Source organism: Lathyrus oleraceus, chromosome 5 (genome assembly GCF_024323335.1).
Source record: "Lathyrus oleraceus cultivar Zhongwan6 chromosome 5, CAAS_Psat_ZW6_1.0, whole genome shotgun sequence".
Classification (NCBI taxonomy): Eukaryota; Viridiplantae; Streptophyta; class Magnoliopsida; order Fabales; family Fabaceae; genus Lathyrus; species Lathyrus oleraceus.
Window position 1 is genome coordinate 32,452,120 of NC_066583.1, and position 21,471 is coordinate 32,473,590.

Consider the following 21,471-nt stretch of genomic DNA (forward strand, 5'->3'; position numbering starts at 1 on the left):
CCTCTAGTGACTGAATCGTCCTCTCAGTCTGACCATCAGTCTGCGGATGATATGCAGAACTCAATCTCAGCTTAGTTCCCAAAGCCCTCTGCAAACCTTCCCAAAACTTCGATGTAAATCTAGGATCTCTGTCCGAAACAATACTCGACGGAATACCATGCAAACTTACAATTTTTTCAATATACAACTCAGCTAATCTCTCTAATGGATAATCCATTCTGATCGGAATGAAATGAGCCGATTTTGTCAATCTGTCAACAATCACCCAAATAGCTTCAAAATTCTTAATTGTCCTCGGTAAACCAGAAACAAAATCCATACTGATACTATCCCACTTCCACTCTGGAATCGCCAACGGTTGCATTAGCCCAGACGACTTCTGATGCTCAATCTTTGACTTCTGACAAGTCAAACAAGAATAAACAAAACTCGCAATTTCTCTTTTCATTCCCGGCCACCAAAATAACTTTTTCAAATCATGATACATCTTCGTAGCCCCAGGATGAATACTCAGGCCACTACGATGTCCTTCCTCAAGAATACTCTTCTTAAGTTCGGTAACATCCGGAATACACACCCGATTACCAAATTTCAAAACACCATTCTCATCAACTCTGAATTCACCACCTTGACCTTGATTCACTAGAGTCAACTTATCAACCAAAAGCACATCGGATTTCTGACCCTCTCTGATCTCATCCAGAATACCACTCGTTAACTTCAACATTCCCAATTTAACACTATTGTGAGTACTCTCACACACCAAACTCAAGTCTCTAAACTGCTCAATTAAATCCAATTCTTTAACCATTAACATAGACATATGCAATGATTTCCGACTCAATGCATCAGCCACTACATTTGCTTTACCCGGATGGTAATTCAAACCAAAGTCATAATCCTTCAGAAATTCTAACCATCTCCTCTGTCTCATATTCAGCTCTTTCTGATCAAACAAATACTTTAAACTCTTATGGTCACTGAAAACCTCAAATCTTGACCCGTACAAGTAATGCCTCCACAACTTCAGAACAAAAACCACAGCTGCCAACTCTAAATCGTGCGTCGGATAGTTCCTCTCATGAACCCTCAGTTGTCTCGAAGCATAAGCTATAACCTGCTTATTCTGCATCAAAACACCACCCAAACCCAACAATGAAGCATCACAGTAAACCTCAAATGGTTCCGACGGACTTGGTAGTATCAGAATAGGAGCAGTAGTTAACCTTCTCTTTAACTCTTGGAAACCTTCCTCACATTTTGAGTCCCAAACAAACGCTCGCCCCTTTCTAGTCAACATCGTCAACGGTAACGCCAACTTAGAAAATCCCTCAATGAACTTCCTATAATAACCTGCAAGCCCAAGAAAACTCCTTATCTCAGAAACTGACTTTCGGAGCTTCCCACTTAGATACCGCTTCTATCTTAGAAGGATCAACAGCAACACCACCTCTTGAAATCACATGACCAAGAAAACTAACCTCTTCTAACCAAAATTCACACTTAGACAGTTTAGCAAATAACTTCTTTTCTCGTAGAACTCCTAACACCACTCTCAAATGCTCAGCATGCTCTTCTTCAGATTTCGAATACACCAAAATATCGTCAATAAACACCACAACAAACTTGTCTAGGTACGGATGGAAAATCCTATTCATATACTCCATAAATACTCCAGGCGCATTAGTCACACCAAAAGGCATTACAGAATACTCATAATGTCCATACCTTGTTCTGAAAGCAGTCTTCTGAATATCCTCAGTTTTCACACGTATCTGATGATACCCCGATCTCAAATCTATTTTGCTGAACACGCTTGCACCAACCAACTGATCCATCAAATCATCAATCCTCGGCAAAGGATACCGATTCTTGATCGTCACTTTATTCAGTTGTCTGTAGTCCACACACAACCTCATAGTACCTTCTTTCTTCTTAACCAATAACACTGGTGCACCCCACGGTGACACACTCGGACGAATAAATTTCTTATCCAACAGATCTTCCAGCTGACTCTTCAATTCAGTTAACTCAACAGCAGACATACGGTACGGAGCCATCGATATCGGCCTAGTACCAGGTACCAAATCAATCGAGAACTCAACTTCACGCTCTGGCGGTAATTCATTCACTTCTTCCGGAAACACATCAGGAAAATCACACACCACGGCTAGATCGCAAATCACCAGTTTATCTTTAGCCTCCAAGGTCGCTAACAGCATAAACAACTCTGCCCCATCTGCTACTGCCTCATTCACCTGCCTTGCTGATAGAAACAAACTCCTTCCTTCCTCAATCTCAGGAAGGATCACAGTCTTATCAAAACAGTTGATATAAACTCGATTAAACACCAACCAGTTCATACCCAGAATAACATCAATCTGTACTAGTGGAAGACACACAAGGTCCATCCCAAAGTCTCTACCAAAAATACTCAAAGGACAATTTAAACAAACTGAAGTAGTAGTCACTGAACCCTTCGCAGGAGTATCAATCACCATACTTCCATGCATCTCAGATATCTCTAACTTAAGTTTCACAGCACAATCCAAAGATATAAAGGAATGAGTCGCACCTGTGTCAATAATAGCTACAAGAGGAAAGCCATTAATATAACACGTACCTCGGATCAAACGATCATCTGCAGAAGTCTCAGAACCCGATAAAGCAAAGACCTTGCCTCCCGACTGATTCTCTTTCTTCGGCTTAGGACACTGTGGACTGATATGACCCACCTCTCCACAGTTGAAACAAGTCACAGTCTTCGACCGGCACTCTGCAGCCAAATGACCACCTTTTCCACACTTGAAACACTTTTTCTCATTACTGGTACACTCATGGATACGATGTCCAGCCTGACCACATCTGAAACACTTAGTAGGGGCACTGGAGTCTCCCCCACTAGGCCTCTTCATCCCACTTTGTCTCTGGAAACCTTTGCCAGCTGCATACGGTTTCCCACGATCATTCTGATTCTTGCCTTTCCTATCAACCCTCTGCTGATAGCTCTCTGCTATAGCCTTGGTATCCTGTTCAAAAATCCTGCAACAGTCAACCAAATTAGAAAACACTCTAATCCGCTGATACCCAATAGCCTGCTTGATTTCGGGACGTAACCCGTTCTCAAACTTCACACATTTCGAAAATTCCCCAGTAGCTTCGTTATAGGGAGTGTAATACTTCGACAGCTCTGTGAACTTAGCAGCATACTCAGTAACAGACCGGTTGCCCTGCTTCAATTCTAAGAACTCTATCTCTTTCTTTCCTCTGACATCCTCTGGAAAGTACTTCCTCAGGAATCTCTCTCTGAACACCGCCCAAGTGATCTCAGCATTCCCAGCAGCTTCCAACTCAGTCCGGGTGGCAACCCACCAATCATCTGCTTCCGCTGACAGCATATGCGTACCGAACCTGACCTTCTGGTTATCGGCACACTCAGTCACTCGGAAGATCCTCTCGATCTCCTTCAACCACTTCTGAGCACCATCTGGATCGTATGCTCCCTTGAACATTGGAGGATTGTTCTTCTGGAACTCACTCAGTTGACGAGCAGCTCCCATTCCCACAACATTCGGATTCCCTCCAAGTACTCCAGCTAGCATACCCAGAGCCTCGGCAATCGCAGCATCGTCTCTACCTCTTCTAGCCATCTCTATTCTGAAAGCCCAACAAGCTAAAACAATAAGTACTGATAGGGTTACACAACACCTATCCCGTACAGGGGAACAAAATAATTACGACTCAACTCGACCAACCAGGCTCTGATACCACTAATGTAACACCCTTCTAAAATACCCCAAATATTTAATTAAAATAACAATATATCAATCAGAGTAAATATGCAATTAAGGGTGTCACACAAACATTTCACAACATTCACCATAATATTTAGTCATGCTCATTATTTAACTCAAAACGTAAAGTATTGCACAATACGCAGCGGATAGAGATCAAATCGATCATTCAAAACATGTAACACATTCCATGTAAAATTATTCAACAAGGTAAAACATCCCGTCCGATGTTACATCTATCAGAGCATGACCCACTAAGGAACTACACTAGACTCCAAGCACTAGCTCCTACTCAATCACTGCTCGTTACCTGAAAAATAGTTGTAAGGGTGAGTTCCTCAATCGATATAATAAGCATTATAAAATATCATGCAATGTTAAGTAATTTAACACATTTCATCACCCAAATCAGATTACACATTCAGCAACGACAATATCAACTCAAATATCATACTCAATACCAATGCAACTCATACTCATACTCAATGTCAACACAAACACACGTATAATATTGGAATACATCCATTCATATTATACGCCATACATATATTATGCAATGAGACTCCATGCATGCGGTACCGACTATTCGTGAACATATAGTTCAACCTCACCGTCCAAATCCAGGCACGGCTACCAAGCCCACTAGTCCCACTCATTTGAGACCTAGTGACTCACTCACTAATTCCTCACCATGGGAATTAGCTACCACCCCAAGGGCCATGCTATGCACGCTAATCACCTAGCATGCAAACATCAACAACAATCCACAATGATTTACTCACTAATTCCTCACCATGGGAATTAGCTACCACCATAAAGGCCACAATATGCACGCTAATTCACCTAGCATACAACCATCAACAACAATCCACAATGGACATATGCTCACACTCTAAGCCATAAAACAGTCCATTCACAAATACATGCATAATACATACATTCACAACATTATGCATATTTTCACATATCATCGGCATATTTATCACATACTCATATCATGTCATGCCAAATAATTCAATCACAGTATTAGCACACTCTACTAATACCTACACTGTTCAAAACAACGGGAAGTAATCCCTAATACATCATACATCAGCTAAATTACATCACTCAGCTGAAACGACCAAAACTGCACAACAACAGCTCAGAAAAATCACAATTCTGCTCATACGCGTATTGCCTAGTCCCATACGCGTATGGCCCATCTCCTGACCAAGTCCCATACGCGTAACACCATCTCATACGCGTATGCTACGCGTAACACCTCTCCCATACGCGTACCAACAGAGACAAAACCACGTTAAAATCATCATCTTCCTCATCCATACGCGTATTGCCTAGTGCCATACGCGTACCAGACCATCTCATACGCATATTGCCTAGTGCCATACGCGTATGACCAGAAACCAGATTTCCAGATCTGCTATGGTCTTCTCTGCTACGAGATCTATCCAATTCAACCTTCCACAGTCCAATTTTACACAGTAATCGTTCATATCATCTAACACGAATCATACCCTATTCGATTTCACAAATTCTAACATTATTACATCTAATTCCTACAATTTTCCTTCGATTATAATCCAGATTTCGTTCATCCAAAAATTCACAATTTCATCATGCATCATTCTAATCAGAGGCAATTCAATGGTTTATCACTACCCATTACATGTTATCCCATAATACCCATTAAACGATGATAGACCCCCCTTACCTGAGTTAATCCGGCAAATCTCTGAGCTCTAAGCTTTTCCTTCCTTCAACCCTTTTTCTCTTGCTCTTTTTCCACTTTCTGTCTCTTTTTCCTTTTCACGTGAAAATAACCCTTTTTACCAAATGGGACCTTTTCTAATTCCAATTTTTATTCTAATAATAATAATAATAATAATCCAATAATAATAATCTCAATAATATTCCAATAATTATTATTCCAATAATAATAATAATTCCAATTATTTAATTAAATTAATAAATATATTATTAACTCAATTTAAATAATTATCTTATTTTATCGGGGTGTTACATCGATCAAGGTCGACACGTCAATATAGTGACATTCATGATGGAAAGAGTTGTCCACCTTGCTAAGAATAATTGTACCCCAATAATCATAGGTGGCCTAGTAACCATGATAGCAGGCGCCATAGGACTTGTATGCCCACTTTATGAGCTTGTACCTTTTGGAAACATCCGTCCAATGGATATCGAATTTTGCTTTAACCGCAGAATCATAGGAAACATTGGGACGAATACCTTTGATTATCTAATCAGTAACGAAGTGGTTCGACTATTCACCTTGCCTAACCATGAGAAAACGAGTGTTCACAACCGAGATAACTGGCTCTACGACTTAGAGGAACACCCTATTGATCCACCTTCACCTCCTGCGACCCCACCTAAATATGAATGTATCAATGACCCTATCCTAATGGAAGAATCTGACCCTGAAACACCTCCTAACTATTATAACATTGTTGAACCGATTCCTCCATCTTATGCTGATAATCATGCCATGCTCATCACCCGTCTGAATGCTTTCTAAGTTGACATCACCATTGTGAAAGAAGAGATAAAACTCATACGCTTTGATGTCCTATGCCTGATGGATATAGCCGTTGAGCAGTTTCATTATCTGAACAAAGTTGTCGCTGCATTGGGACAAAAACGTGGCTAATACTATTGACCACTGATTTCTCCTACTCGCACTAAGCAATGAGGACACTGCTTTGTTTTATGTAGGGAGGCAGCATATTTATTTATTTCATTAATTTTGTTCTATTGCTTTTCTTTGCTATGTTATCGCTACAAATTTTTCCTATGTTACATTTAATTTCAATGTATTAATTCAATTGCTACTCATTTACTTATGCTTATTTCATCTATCTATTTATTTTTTGCATTTATGCTGTTAAAATTCAATGCTTAGTTATCATTTATGCTATTATCAAATGCTTCCGCAACCTGTGTTAGAGAATTGTTTTGAAATTCAGCGTGTGATGACCGTCACTATAGGGTGACGTCCGTCTCACAAACGTGACGACCGTCACGGATCTGGCACGATCGTCACACGCATGAAAGTGACCGTTACGAGCATATGACCATTGCAGACGACCGTCACACCCATGTGACGACCATCACGAATTCCAGAGAGCTCGCCTATAAATGCAGGCGCTCTTTCTCCCTTCTTCCTCACCAATTATCACTCTCTTACAGTCTGCTCTTCATCTATTAAATTCTTCACATTTTCTTCAAGCGTGTAACTCACAAATATTCCACTTCACCCACCAACACCAAAAGTTTCATACAACTCAGCAATGGCCCGTCAAGAAAGAGCTACTCCCGACCTTTCAACCGTCATATTCCGTGATGGAGAAGCCGGCGAACGCCAAAGAAGCAATTACCTCAAGTTCTACCAACGCTCCATTCAAGCCACGAGGTATGTTGATCATGAATGCCTGAGGGAGTTAGGACTTTTGGAGGGCATGGAGTGGATGCTAACAAACTCCAGCTTGACGCAACTCTGTACCACGCCGCAGCCAACCTACGAAGCCCTGACCCTGGAATTTCTGAGTTCCTACTCCTACATCACACCCCTTGGCGCTACCCAATATCTCACTGGTGTAGCCACATTTAGAATGTTCGGCACCGAGTATTCCCTTAATCAAACCCAGATAGCGAGAATGCTTGGTTTCCGACATGGAGAAGGAATTCACTACTGCATCCCAGAAGGATGGTCAGAGATAGCATTCCAAGTTTGGCACAACCTCACCAACATGAACGCGACGAGCTGGGACACGCTTAACGCAACATATATCCACAACCCGACCATTAGATACTTTCACCGAGTCCTGGGGCACACAGTTTTTGGAAGATTCAGCAACCACAAGGTAAACTCGAAGGAAATTTTCCTTCTTCACTGTGTGTTTGCCCAAATTGCGTTCAATGTTACTCCTTTCCTACTAGCCAACATCCAGGTTGCTTGCATGAGAGGCAACCAAGCGTTTGTTGTGAGGGAATTATCACCTCCATAGCATTAGGCTTGAACCTGGGAGATAGGCTAGCCAACTTACTAGCCCTGGAAGCAGAATTCCTCGACATCGACTACTGCCGTGCTTCACACCTGATCAAAGCAAGAGATGATGGGAAGTATCATCCTGTTGTCAGAAACAAGGTAGTTCGAAGTATCATCATGCCCAATAGGAACCGCACAGATCCAAGAGAAATGGAAAATTAGATTTTTGATCTGGCACCCCCGAGGCAAATGATGGAAATCCTGGTAATGGTACAGATGAAGTAGAGGAGGAGCTTGACAGAGGCATGTCTCAACCACCTCAAGAGCACGCTGCAGAGACTTCTTCCCGAGGACAGCAGAGTAGTGAACGAAGACCCGCCTCCATGGAAAACATCTACGCCGAGATGTTGCGACACAATCAAATAATGGAAGACCTCCAAACAGAAATAATGCAAGTGATCCAGCAAATGCAGCGGGATCAACACGATTATGTTAATTGGCATGATCAAGGGATGGCGGAACTTTCGGACCAAATGAGTGCCCTCACCTACCGCGTAGATACCATCCAGGAGTACACTCAGCATATGGGATTGGATCCTACCCAGCGAGGAAGAGGTGAGCGCGCAAGAGCAAGAGCCAGAGCACGCAGAAGCCAACAGCGTAGCGATGAGCAGTGATTTTTGTTTCTTTCTTTTATTTTTATTTTGTACATTGTCGCATTGAGGATAATGCATTGTTTAAATATGGGAGGAAATCCTTATCACTCCTCTATTTGTTTCTATTGCTAATATTTTTAGCCAATACAAAATTTTTCGCTTGTCCTTTTCAACCGTTTTTACATATTTTAGGCATACAATTTTTTTTCCTTAAGATTAAAATGCATACCCTACGAGTATATAGGTTGTCTTGCAGAGGTTTTGTTAGGAAAACTGAGAAAGATCTAACAAAATTGATACCGTCCCGACACCCTAGATCCTTCACTTCTACGAGATCAGTTTGAATAACCATTATACCAACACCTTAAGTCTCCACTCTAGATTAACCCCTAATAGTTTATACTAGCAGTCAGCACCGTCTCAAGCGCAAACCACGTGGAAAGTCGATGAATATAAGTGTTTGATGCCTACAAATTAAGAAACTCCTTCATACTGTTGCTATCAAGAAATTGATAAAAGAACCATACAAAAGGTTGCAAAGTTATGCAAAAAGAAGGAATAGAAACCCCAGTTGGTTGGTCCAGAGGTACCTGGTACTGGACTCGGTAGGGCGAACTATGGTTCGATCCCCCACAACCTTCAAAAAGGGGATATATATAAAGGGGTACCACACTAGTGTACCAGACCCCCGTGCTAAGAAAAGGATCAAAGTCAGTAACCGACTACTTCACTAAGTGCGTGCGGAGGAAAAAGGCTTAATGTGATTGCACTAGAACGAAACCGAGTGAAATAGAAACAGAGACACTAGGTCGAGCTATAATAGCATGATTCGAATTGGCCTGTGTAAATGAGAGATCTATGCTAAAGCCGAAAGCTCGTGTCATCACAGTATCTTTGGTGTTTTACTCAATATCGGACATCCTAACAATCCACCTGAAAACCACATACGAATGGGTAATGTATTCGCGTTTAACTTCGTTTTCAAATTGTGTTTGCTTAAGGACAAGCAAAGATTCAAGTTTAGGGGAGTTTGATAACGCGAAAACACATCAGATAATTGCCTTAATTTACACTCAAAGATCACACCATTTCGATTAATATCCCGATTATTGCGCAAGTATTCGTGTTGTTTTTGCAGGTATTTGAATCTCCATGCACTAAAGAGAAAAATAAAGAAAAGGAAGAAAAAGAGGAAGAAACACGTGGAAAAGCACAGAAAAACCAGAAAAGCAGAGTTTGTAGATTTTGCTGATGTGATGACCGTCACAGATTCATGACGCTCGTCACGACCCAGACTGTGACGACCGTCACAGGCCCATGACGAGCGTCACACGACCATAATATGCGCTTTGAAACAGTCAGCCACATGCACCCAAACGTGCCTAAATCTCCTCCAACAAACTTATTCCCACGGATTCCTCATTCAAAACCAAGTCTCCCTTGATTTTCTCAACCACCAAGACCTAATGGACACTATATAAAGGACCAGAATGGGAAAAATTGGGAACACCTACTTTTACACTTACGCTATGCAATTTAGTTTGACAACTTTCTAGCTTTTAGTATTTTCTTTTCAACAACCTTGTTTCCGTTGCCTTATTTTATTCGCCATTCTTTTTAGAATTTCATTTTCCCCTTTTCCTACAGTTTTCCAGTTAGCCATAGTAGTAGTTTCCTACACTAGGGAACTACTACACTCTATTTAATTTTAGTAGTAATTTGTATTGAAGAAGCAAAGCTTACCGACTTGTGGAAGACTGCTCAAGTACTCCAAGAATCACTATACTCTGTTACTTCGATCTCCAGGTTTTTATTGAATTATTATTATTTTTGCCCAATTGTTATTATAAGCCTGTTTGCCGCAATGTTGATTTGTTTATGCCTTGTGTTTGCCTTATTTAACATGTCCGGCTAAATTTCCGGTGTCGGTATGTAGCAACTTACTTTGATGGGATTTAATAATAACCGGTGAAAACCCTTTTTCTCAAATAACCTTTTAGGCTGAAGTTTTTAATTTAAATTTAATTAACTTTATCACAAAAGCGTGAAAAGCTATTTAATACGGTTTTGCCACGAGAGTGGAAAATTAACTAAGGTAAGAACCAACAATCGCGAGAGCGTGAGGCTCGAGCTGGATAGTAAAAATTAAACATTGAGTTTAAAAACAACGAGAGCACTTTAAAAGCAATTAGAACTTATTTATTTTCAAAAGGTAATTTTGACTTCAAATGGGACAGCGAGAGCGTACATTCTGACTCAAAGTTATAGGCCGAATCAACAACCACGAGAGTGTGAGATAACGTCTTTTAAATAAACATTTTCTACTGAGAGATATTTGACATTTAAACTATTCACCGGGGACTTATCGAATCCCTGAAAATTAATGCGCTGCATACTGATTTCTTCCATAAATTCCTTCTTAAAACTACATTTCCCTTAGATTTACTATTTTGTCCCCAAACTTCTACTAATCATTCCCTTAGCTAAACATAGTGACGTTAGTAACACTAGTTTGACCATAGGTCCCTGTGGGATCGATATCTTTTAAAACTAAAGCGACAGGACTGTGCACTTGCAGTCAAGTACCCGACAGACTATATTTTATATATAGTCAGATCAAGCATCAACGTACAAGAACATAAGCAAATTAAGAAATGTCATAAATAAGAACCAAATTAATAAGTAACAAAAAATTTATACCTGAAGTAGACTCATATAACCGACAAATTTCCTCGTCTAAAAAATAGCTGCCTCTCCAAGTGCAACATATAAAATAGTCATTGCATCACACCCCATGTCCACTTGATATGAACAAGGCTACTAAACAACCACATGTACTTCACATAAATATATACATGAGACTTATCCACTAAGATAGTACATCCTACAAGATGTTGCATGTATACTCCAACAGTTGCTTCATACATACACTGACACACTAGCTCAACATACCTATCCTAGAGCCAAGATAGATGAAAGTGAGCATCTCTGTTAGCCTTAAGCTCCTCTATCCCATGCACCTTAGCAATTCCCAAGTCCCGTATATCAGTAATACATGTTAGTTGTTGGCTATTAAGAGAAGCATTGGAAAAATTACCTACCAGGGGAAGATGAAGCAGAGATGAGAGATCATCCAAGGTAATCTACATCTCACCCAAGGGAAGATGGAAAGAAGATGTTTCCTTATGCCATCGTTCAACAAATGGTGTTAATAGCTAACCATTGAGCATTTCCAACGAACAGTCCACCAGTAAAAGGAGATAACACTCTTTGACAATCGCCCTGACCTCTCGTGACATCAGAGTATCTAAGAACTTCTTCAACTTCCCCCTTGTGGGTGGGCACCTTTAGTCGCAGCCGGTCCTGCAACAAGCCAAGTAGAAAACATTAGTTATTTTCAAGGTACCAATGATAAATAAAGTCAAGTTCAACATAACATATACATACATCTCTCTGCCATAATCTAAATGCCACATGATTAACATATCTAGTGAGCACAAAATAGTCACCGAGCTCTCCAAAAAACCCTCTATCTATGTGTACAAACGACTCTATCGAAGTCAGAGTAATAACCTCTATCTCAACTAAAGGAGTAACCTCCACATCACTCGTAGTAGGCACCTCGGTAAATGTTTGTGGAGTAACCTCTGTAGTAGTCAGAGCCTTCATCTCAGAATGATGGGTTACCTCTGTCTCGACCACCATCTTCCTGTCATCCTCAACTGGTGCCTAAACATCCTCATCAACAAACTCATTATCAGGATCTCTAGTCCATCCAGCAGCAGGTCTAGATCCTTTATGCCAAATACTGATATTACCGGGTGCACAAACTGCTCGATCGCCATCTGCCTCCTATGAGAATCGGTTAGAGCTACACTTCTTGCCTAGATATATGAGTCCTCGACGCCATCTCCCTTCGCACGAGCCCTCATTGCAGTAGTTGCAACTCTGTCACGTTGCCTAGAACCAATCATGTCGTCTGATCCTCTGGTCTTCACTAAAAAAATGCAATTTAAAATATCAGATCTTTTAAATATCCGAAAAACTTCATGCTTTTCTCGGATTTTTTGAAATTTCCAGTTAACCAAATAACAATTATTCACTATTGGTGTTTTCAAATCATCGATATAAATACATACATTTTTATCATTTTTTTTCTTTCAAAAAATCCGGTAAAAAATACGCATTTTTATCGATTTTTAAAAAGTTCAATATAAATCATACATTCTTTCAAAAAAATATGTTTTTATCGAAAATTTCAAAATATCCAATAAAAATACATTAAAACTAAATGTTTTTACCATGTTTTTTAAAGATTCAATAAAATTATAAAAAATCGATAAAATTAAATACTCACGGCTGATAAATACGGTATTTTGTATGAAATAGCTTTTTAAAATACTTGAAATATTGCAATAGAATAGTGAAATAGTTTTTTTTTCCAAGGTTAATAGGGTTGTTGCAAAACAACCGGACGGGTGCTAGGTTAAATTTCAGAGCTTGGATGATAAATTCTCAAACCCTAGTACTGAGGCCCAACGATTTTTGCGGATATATTGGGTTTATAAGAGCCCACGCTTTTACTTGTTTTTTTATTTCCCTATTTCTTCAACCTTGTTCTTTTCGTTTAACCTAGCAACATATCTGTTGGAGCCGCCACCCGCCACCGTAATTCAACCACGCCGCTGCTTCACACTCCTTCGTATTCGGATTCTTAAGCTTTCTCTATCAAGGTACTGTTTTTTTTTTGTTTTCCGAATAACCAATCTCAATTGTTATTCTCGTTAAATACATCTGAAGCAGCTGCGATAACGGCCAGCGACTACTCCCTTTGCGCCGCCGTTATTCGCCGCCGCGATTAACTATCTAGGTTTTCACGAAATTATCTTATTTGATCTTTTTTTTCTTTTTGTATCAGGTTGGAGTGTGATTACGAGCTTAAATTTGAAACGCACTTTTCAATTTAAGTTGAAGGATATTATCAATTTGTGTGTTTTGTATTTTGTTTGCCAGCCACTATCATGGCTGTTCATTCAAAATATCGTCTTATTACTTACTCACCGGAGATTATAGATGGAAAACCTATTTTTGTTTCGTCGAATTGTCTTCCGGTGAAGGCATCGAAATTTGAGCCGGCAGGTCATTCTTTTCATTCTGTCGCGCTTAAACTTCGCGGCGTTAAGAAAGAAGAAAAAAACAAAGAAGCTGATATTAAGAAAGTTGTTGGAGATAAGGATACAGCTTATTTGCCGTCGGATTCTTATAGTAGTAAGAGTAAGAAGAAATCTGGTGATGGAGATAAGCAGCAGCAAGATCATTATGCTTTATTGGGGTTGAGTCATCTTAGGTATCTTGCTAATGAGGATCAAATTAAGAAAAGTTACCGGGAAACTGCGTTGAGGCATCATCCGGATAAACAGGCTTGTTTGGTTCTTTCTGAGGAAACTGAAGCTGGGAAGCAGGCGAAGAGGGAGGATATTGAAACTCATTTTAAGGCGATTCAGGAGGCGTATGAAGTGTTGACTGATCCTGTTAAGAGAAGGATTTATGATTCTACTGATGAATTTGATGATGAGATTCCAACGGACTGTGCTCCACAGGATTTTTTTAAGGTGTTTGGTCCGGCTTTTATGAGGAATGGGCGGTGGTCGGTGAATCAGCCTATTCCATCTCTAGGTGATGATAAGACTTCGATACAGGAAGTTGATGATTTCTACGATTTTTGGTATACGTTTAAGAGTTGGAGGGAGTTTCCTCAGTCGGATGAGTTTGATCTCGAGCAAGCTGATTCTCGAGATCATAGAAGGTGGATGGAAAGGCAGAATGCAAAACTGTCGGAGAAGGCGAGGAAGGAAGAGTATACACGGATCCGTACTCTTGTTGATAATGCTTATAAGAGGGACCCTAGAATATTGAGAAGAAAGGAAGAGGCCAAAGCGGAGAAGAAAAGGAAAAAGGAGTCCAAATACTTGGCAAAGAAGTTGGAGGAGGAGGAAGCGGCTAGAATTGCAGAAGAGGAGAGACAACGAAAAGCTGAGGAAGATAAAAAAGCTGCTGAAGCTGCTTCTGCACAGAAGAAAGTGAAGGAAAAGGAGAAAAAACTCTTGCGGAAGGAGCGAACACGCCTTCGAAATCTCTCGGGGCCTTTCTCGTCAAAACATGTACTTGATATTTCTGAAGATGATGTAGAAAAGATTTGCATGTCATTTGATATTAACCAACTAAGGAGTTTGTGCGAGAAAATGGAAGGCAAAGAGGGGTTAGAGAGGGCAGAAGCTCTAAGAGATGCAATCAGTTGCAAGGAAGATAGCAAGAAAGATGTGGTTGATGAGAAAAGTACTCAACAAAATGGCACTGTCAAGGCTAATGGAAACCTTAGTTCTCTTGCTGGCTACACCGAGAAAAAGGAGAAACCTTGGACTAAAGAAGAGATCGAGCTATTGAGGAAGGGAATTCAGAAGTTTCCCAAAGGAACTTCAAGGAGGTGGGAGGTTGTTTCAGAATATATCGGCACCGGAAGATCTGTTGAAGAAATAATGAAAGCAACTAAAACTGTTCTCCTCCAGAAGCCAGATACAGCCAAAGCTTTTGACACATTTCTTGAGAAGAGGAAGCCTGCTGCACAATCAATTGCATCTCCATTGACAACCAGAGAAGAATTGGAAGGGGTATCCATACCAGCAACAACACCTGAAAATAGTACTGCCTCAAAAACACAGATCCCAACAGCAACATCGATCCCAACAGCAACACCGACGACAGCAACAAATAACATCAGCTCGGAAGAGTCTCAAGAAGTTTCTGAATCAGAGGTGTGGTCTGCAGTGCAGGAAAGAGCACTAGTTCAAGCTTTAAAAACCTTTCCAAAGGAAGCTAGTCAGAGATGGGAGCGAGTAGCTGCTGCTGTACCAGGGAAAACTGTGAATCAGTGCAAGAAAAAATTTGCCATGATGAAGGAAAATTTCAGAAACAAGAAAACTGCAGTTTGAATATTACCATTCATAACCCATAGTCTATGAAATTTTGTCCTCATGCCTGTTAGATTTTTTTTACCACAACTTAAACAGAATATGGGTTGCTACTCAATCTTAGTTAGGTATCTTGATCATTATTAAAATCAACATTCTATCATAGCACCGGATATATGTACCATTTTTGGTTTGCAAGAGAGTTTTCTTTTAATTCCGTGTTGTCTCATTTATGTCTCGAGCTGAAACGATGCTTTTGTAGTTTATATACTTGCAAGTTTATCTTTTATATTTATAAAATAATTTTGTCTGAAGTTTCAATCCTGCATAAATTACTTTTAGTTGTATCTTGTCATTTATTACTACTGCACATTGACAATGTGTAAATGAGACATACAATTCCAAGAGCACTCACACTTTCTCATGTAGCAATGCAAAAAGTCTCTCATTCTGAACCCAAGATATGCCCTTTTCCAAGCAAAGGCTGCAAATTACAAGGATGCATTTGTGCTACTTAATTTGTAAGACCATGCTGACCCTTGATTCTCCTTCTTCCCTTCAGACATGAAGTTTACAAGGATGGGTGGTAATTATACAATCTTGGGCCAGGTAACTTCTATCACCCTAAATTTCAATATCTGAAATAGCTTAAATGTGAGGTGTATTTTATTAGTAGCAATTCGTCCCTTGGTTAAACATTTTCTTTTGAATATGTCTCTTGACTCATGGGATTTATTCAATAAAAATGCATGCTTTTGTTATGTCTGTCCTATATCATCTTAAATGATGAAGTTGTGAGGTTTATCTATCTTTTTGTTTTCACTTGATGGATTCTACTGAGAATATTGATGTTCACACCTAGTAACAATTCTTCCCACTTTATAATATTGGGGTAGATAGTTGATATACTCAAAACCAAGTGTGGAAGAAGCAATCTTTATCTTGGGTAATCTTCACTACTAGACTGTTCAAATGTTGCAACTTCCACGCATCTGAATAAGGTTAAAAATCATAATGCTGGAGTAATTGATGACATCTCATTAACTTGGCTTATAAATCACTGATTCAGAGTGTTTGCACTTCATTTTTTTATGAGATATTGAATGTGACTGCTCCTGCCTATTTATAACATTCTGCAATTGCCTCTACACTACTATTTTTCATTGATTCTGCAAGTTCCTTTTTTTTTCCTCTCTTTTTCTTATATAGCATTTATTACATTGCCTCTAGCTTTTGTCAAACAGAAAATTTCCTCTACTCTACTGAAAATGTCAAGATATGAAGCAACTCTATAAATATAGAGAACATAGAATTTTACTTTCTGCTACCAGTATGAATGAGTAATGACAGTTCCACCCAAACATGAAAGTCTCACAAGAATAGTACTTATTAAGCTATTTTTTTTAACTCCTTCATAAATCATTTAACTGTTGAAGACTTTAAAGTGATATGAACAAGAACAATAATGGTTTTCATAGGCTCTCATACCTTTCTATGCCTTCACATATTTAATTTATTCATCTTGTTATCTTTTCGTACGGACCCGGCAAGATTTAAATTAAACTTATATATCACTAATATTTTAAGAAACTACTCCAATATTAAACGCACAATTTAAATTCATATTAAGTCCAGAAAATTTTACTCCACTTCAATTAAACTCATACCAAATGTTATAACTATGAACAGAATTAGCTTTAGATAATTGTTTCTCCATGAAGATTTGCTCTTATCTGCTAAATCACTCTTCTGAAATTCCATCAATACTTGTCTATGCGAAGACAAGTTTTATTTGGTTCTATTTTCTGTTTCTTTGCCTTTGATAACCATGCACTTTCAACTCTAAGTCTATATGCCTCTTATCTACCTAGTGTATGTACACCTTATGATATCATTATTCTCTTCAAACATAACGTAAAGTTCCCCAACCTACTTGGATGCTGCCTTCATCTTCTTTGGTAGATGTCTTTACTCTTCAACTTTTTTGTATTTGCAAGATTTTCTCATATTCCTATTCTGGATTATTCTCCCAAAGTTGTAGTCCATTATATACCTTGATTATCATAGATATTTTTTTTAAACTTCAGCCTTAATTCATCGATTTCCAAATTGACATTTGCTCTTCAGGTGGGTAACAATGGTCTATCCATCCATGATGACATGAACTTCACATTTTTCTTCAATGTCAATGATTACAAAATTCATAGGATACAATTTTTTTCCAAGTTTACTAATACAACTTCAATAAATCCGTGAGGAGCTATATAAGATTTATCTACTAAGGTCAAAGTTATGTTTGTGCCCCTTAGTTTTTCTCACAATCTTCTAATAATAGAGTGACATCAGTCTAATGCTTTTCCCCATATCGCATAATGATCTAGAAATGCTAATCTACTTATGTAGTGAAAACTTCTCAAATTTGGTTACTTTAGTGGAAGTTCCTTCTCATGATAGCACTACACCCTTATGACAAGTTCAATATCTCATGGTTTAGAAATTTCTTTTCTTTACATAGAGTTCTTTCACAATTTTTGTACAAGTTGAAATTTGTTAAAGTTCTTCGGAGAATGGTAAAGTGACATGCAAGCTCTTAAACAAAGTTAGAAACTTTCTATACTATCCTTTCTTCGGGTCTTTCTTCTTAAGAGGTGGATATAAAAATATCTTGGGAGGTATAATAACTTTTCTCTTTCCCGAACTTCTCACCCTTTTCCACTATTCCAACCACATGTTTCCTAATTCAATTTTTCCGGCCGATGATTTTCTATAGTGCTCAGGCCTTACAATGTTTACAAACATACTCCACATGCAACTTACATCATAGCATCTTTTATTCTTCTCTAGGTTCTCTATGATATTTGCTTCATGATTATTGGTGTATTTAGTTGCCAATTATTTTGAAAGTTGTTCGATTTGTGTCTCAAGATTTCTAATAGACGCTTTTGTGCTCTTTGCTAGTTGTTTCATGAGTCAATACTTCATGTTATCGAAATTTTCTTGTGATGATTGTATGAATTAATTTAGGATTTTTTCTGTATGAACATGTTTTCTTGTTTGATTGAGTTGCTGAATGTGCTCTTAAAATTGTTGTTGCTGGACATCATTATGATACCTTTGTTATTGTCTAATGTGAGGTGGTTGCTATAATTATATTGCTGGCTGCTACTGATTTTGGTATTGTTTTGCTGATTTTGGTATGGTTGTTGTTGATTAGAGTATTTTCGTTGCTTGTTTTTGATACGTATATACTGATTAGAGTATTGTTGTTGTTGATTTTGGTACTATTGTTGTTGATTAGAATATTGTTGTGGCGATGATATAAATGTGTACTTATGATTTCCTTTAGTAACTAGCCCATCTGAATGTTTAACCTGGTCTTTAGGAAGTCATAAGGTATTCTGTTATCCAACGTGTAGCTCAACTTGTTCTTCATCTGTCCATATCTTCATTTTAGGGAGTTGTTTCGATCGGGAGCCTTCTCCTTAGATATACTTATTATCTTAGTGTTTTTCTCTTCTCTTTTAATTTATAAATCGCTTTATCCATCACTTTTTTCATGTTGTCATATGGCTTCTACGCATTGGATTCATTGAAGTCCCAAACTTTGTAATTTGTTTGACATTCTCCCATGAGCATATTTTGATTAGGGTCAAAAACCTAAATAGTATATTCCTTTAGGGTTTCTGATTTATCCTAAAGAACATTGAATATGTTGTTAGTTGTAATCTTTTGATGCTTGTCGTCTGTTCTAGGTCGGTCAGAGGACTAATGCGGGTGAATTCCTAATCCCAACTCAACTATCCAAATTCCAATAAATTTTTTTCAACATATATAAATGGGACAAGTGAGATTCAAAGTACATTTTTTTGATCTTCATTTTTTTTTATTTCACTCTTCTTGGACTCTAACTTACTTGAGCATTGGAGTGCTAACTTTGCAATCCACCCCGCGCAACTATATCATAGATCAACATCATTGCTTCAAGAGTCCAACATCGTCAATCAAGCACAGATTTTCTGTTGCTGTGCATAGTCATAAAGAAAAGAATGTCTTAGAAAACATCACTTTATTTTTCTATTGCTAGCGATATATGTATACAAATGGTAAATGATTTAAGAATATCATTTTGTATGATTGAAGAATAGGAAATATAACCAGGAGGGATGGTCGCGCTTATTTATATGCTCTTTATGGTATCTTCAACTACTTTTTGGAGGATGAATTCCCATTCTGCCGAGTTGCCCAGTGAGGCAAGTGACATTGAGCTCCATGGATGTGACTTCTCCCTATATTTTTGAAAAGTATGTTATATTATCTTTGCTCCCTCTAGGTCGACATTGATTGTTACTGGTTCTCCTTGTAGATTGTGGTATTTAAGTTTAAGGTGGACCGACGAGGTGACAACGTCTAACATGGCTACAAAGGGTCATCCTAAGATACAGTTGTAAACACTCTTGCAAGAAACAATAAGAAATGAGAATTTACCACTCGAATGTTCTCTTAATTGTTAACACAAGCTATTAGTTCCACATATCCCTATGGATAGTTGTCCCCTTGAATGCTTTGAGGTTTAAGTCTTCATATAGAAGCAAGCTGCTTTGGTTTAGGTCTATCTTCTCGAATAATTCCGAGTACATGATGTCATAGGAACTGGCAACGTTGATGAGGATCTGTGATACTTTAAACTTCCCAACTATAGTAATGATCACGAGGGGGAAATTTTCGTTGGGAATGACTTTGACTTTTTATGAGTCCCGTAATCCCAACATAGGAAGGTCGGGAATTTTTCCCGACATGATGCCATCATTGCGGTAGACAACCATCATCTCTGCAATTTTTCTCTTCATGGTACATTTGGACGAGAGGTTTTCCCATGGTGTTTGTAGCACCTCAAATTTGCACCTACTTCTTGTACATACATTCTCATATTAGGTCATAACATAACATGGTCCACTGCATAACATTGCATTGTCCCTTTGCCTCAAGTGCAAGCCAGTCAGAAGAATTAGGTCAAACTGGTCAGGAGATCAGTCAGTCAAGCAAGCAAGTGCAATTTTCATTGAAACAAGGCCCTAGGGTTGGTCCAACATGTTCACATGACTTGGGGATCCATTTGAAGTGTTTTGGTCAAGGATTGGATGTTCAGAAGTCATCAGTCAATGCACAGTTTGCCAGAAACCCTAAAAAGTCAAACTTGGTCAACTGTGTCTGATTTTATGGTTTTGATGGTTGGATTTGGTTTGAGAGAGCTCATTCATGTCCAAATAGGCCTCATGTATCATGTCAAAGACCATTATTGAAGAATTGGAAGCCAGACAAGAAATTTCCAAAAATAGAAACTGGACCTGTAATTGAAACTTGCCAAAAATGGAAACTTCTTGAGCCTAAACTTACATCATGATACAAGCTTCAAATGATTTTTTTCCCAACATGAAAGTTGAAGATCTTGTTCTCCCATTTCCAAAAAGTCCAAGAACTCTCAATTCCCATGTATGGTTGGCAAGATATGATCAATTCATTTTCAAAAAATTCTTGAACTTCAAAAGGCCATATCTCTCAAACCATTTGGCCAATTTGGATGGGGTTTTTTCCAACAAGTCACATTTGACCTCATCTTTCCAAATATGTAACCCTCATGCACCAAAATCTCATAGATCAAAATGGCATTTTTGAACCTACATGTTTTATTTTCAAGTGAGGGTGAAAAGTGAACTTTTGATTTAATCATTTTTAACCACTTTGGCCTTTCAAATATGGTCTGAAATGTTGTTTATGACTTGTTACCAAGCCCATTTTCGTGCTACAGCCCTTACACCTCACCATTTGGACAAAAGTGGTCATTTAGCAAAACTTCATTAAACTAAATTGTGTTTAGCTCTCACTAATCCAACTTAAAACAGACATATATTAACTCATTTTCTGTCATTCTAAAACCCTAGCAGCCTCCTAACATCACAGAAAAACCACTCTTCTCTCAAATCACATTTTTGGCATTTGGAATTTTTCTTGAGAAGTTGTCAAAGAACTCGAGCCTGTCTTGC

At 38.7% G+C, this 21,471-nt stretch overlaps 1 protein-coding gene across 1 annotated transcript; it reads left to right on the top strand.

The window, feature by feature from the left end:
• The first annotated feature begins 12,943 nt into the window (after positions 1-12,943).
• On the top strand, positions 12,944-15,744 carry LOC127081268 (uncharacterized). Its single transcript, XM_051021537.1, has 2 exons — positions 12,944-13,195; positions 13,381-15,744. The coding sequence occupies exon 2, from the start codon at positions 13,484-13,486 to the stop codon at positions 15,449-15,451; it is 1,968 nt and encodes a 655-aa protein (XP_050877494.1). The 5' UTR covers positions 12,944-13,195; positions 13,381-13,483; the 3' UTR covers positions 15,452-15,744.
• Positions 15,745-21,471: the final 5,727 nt, after the last annotated feature.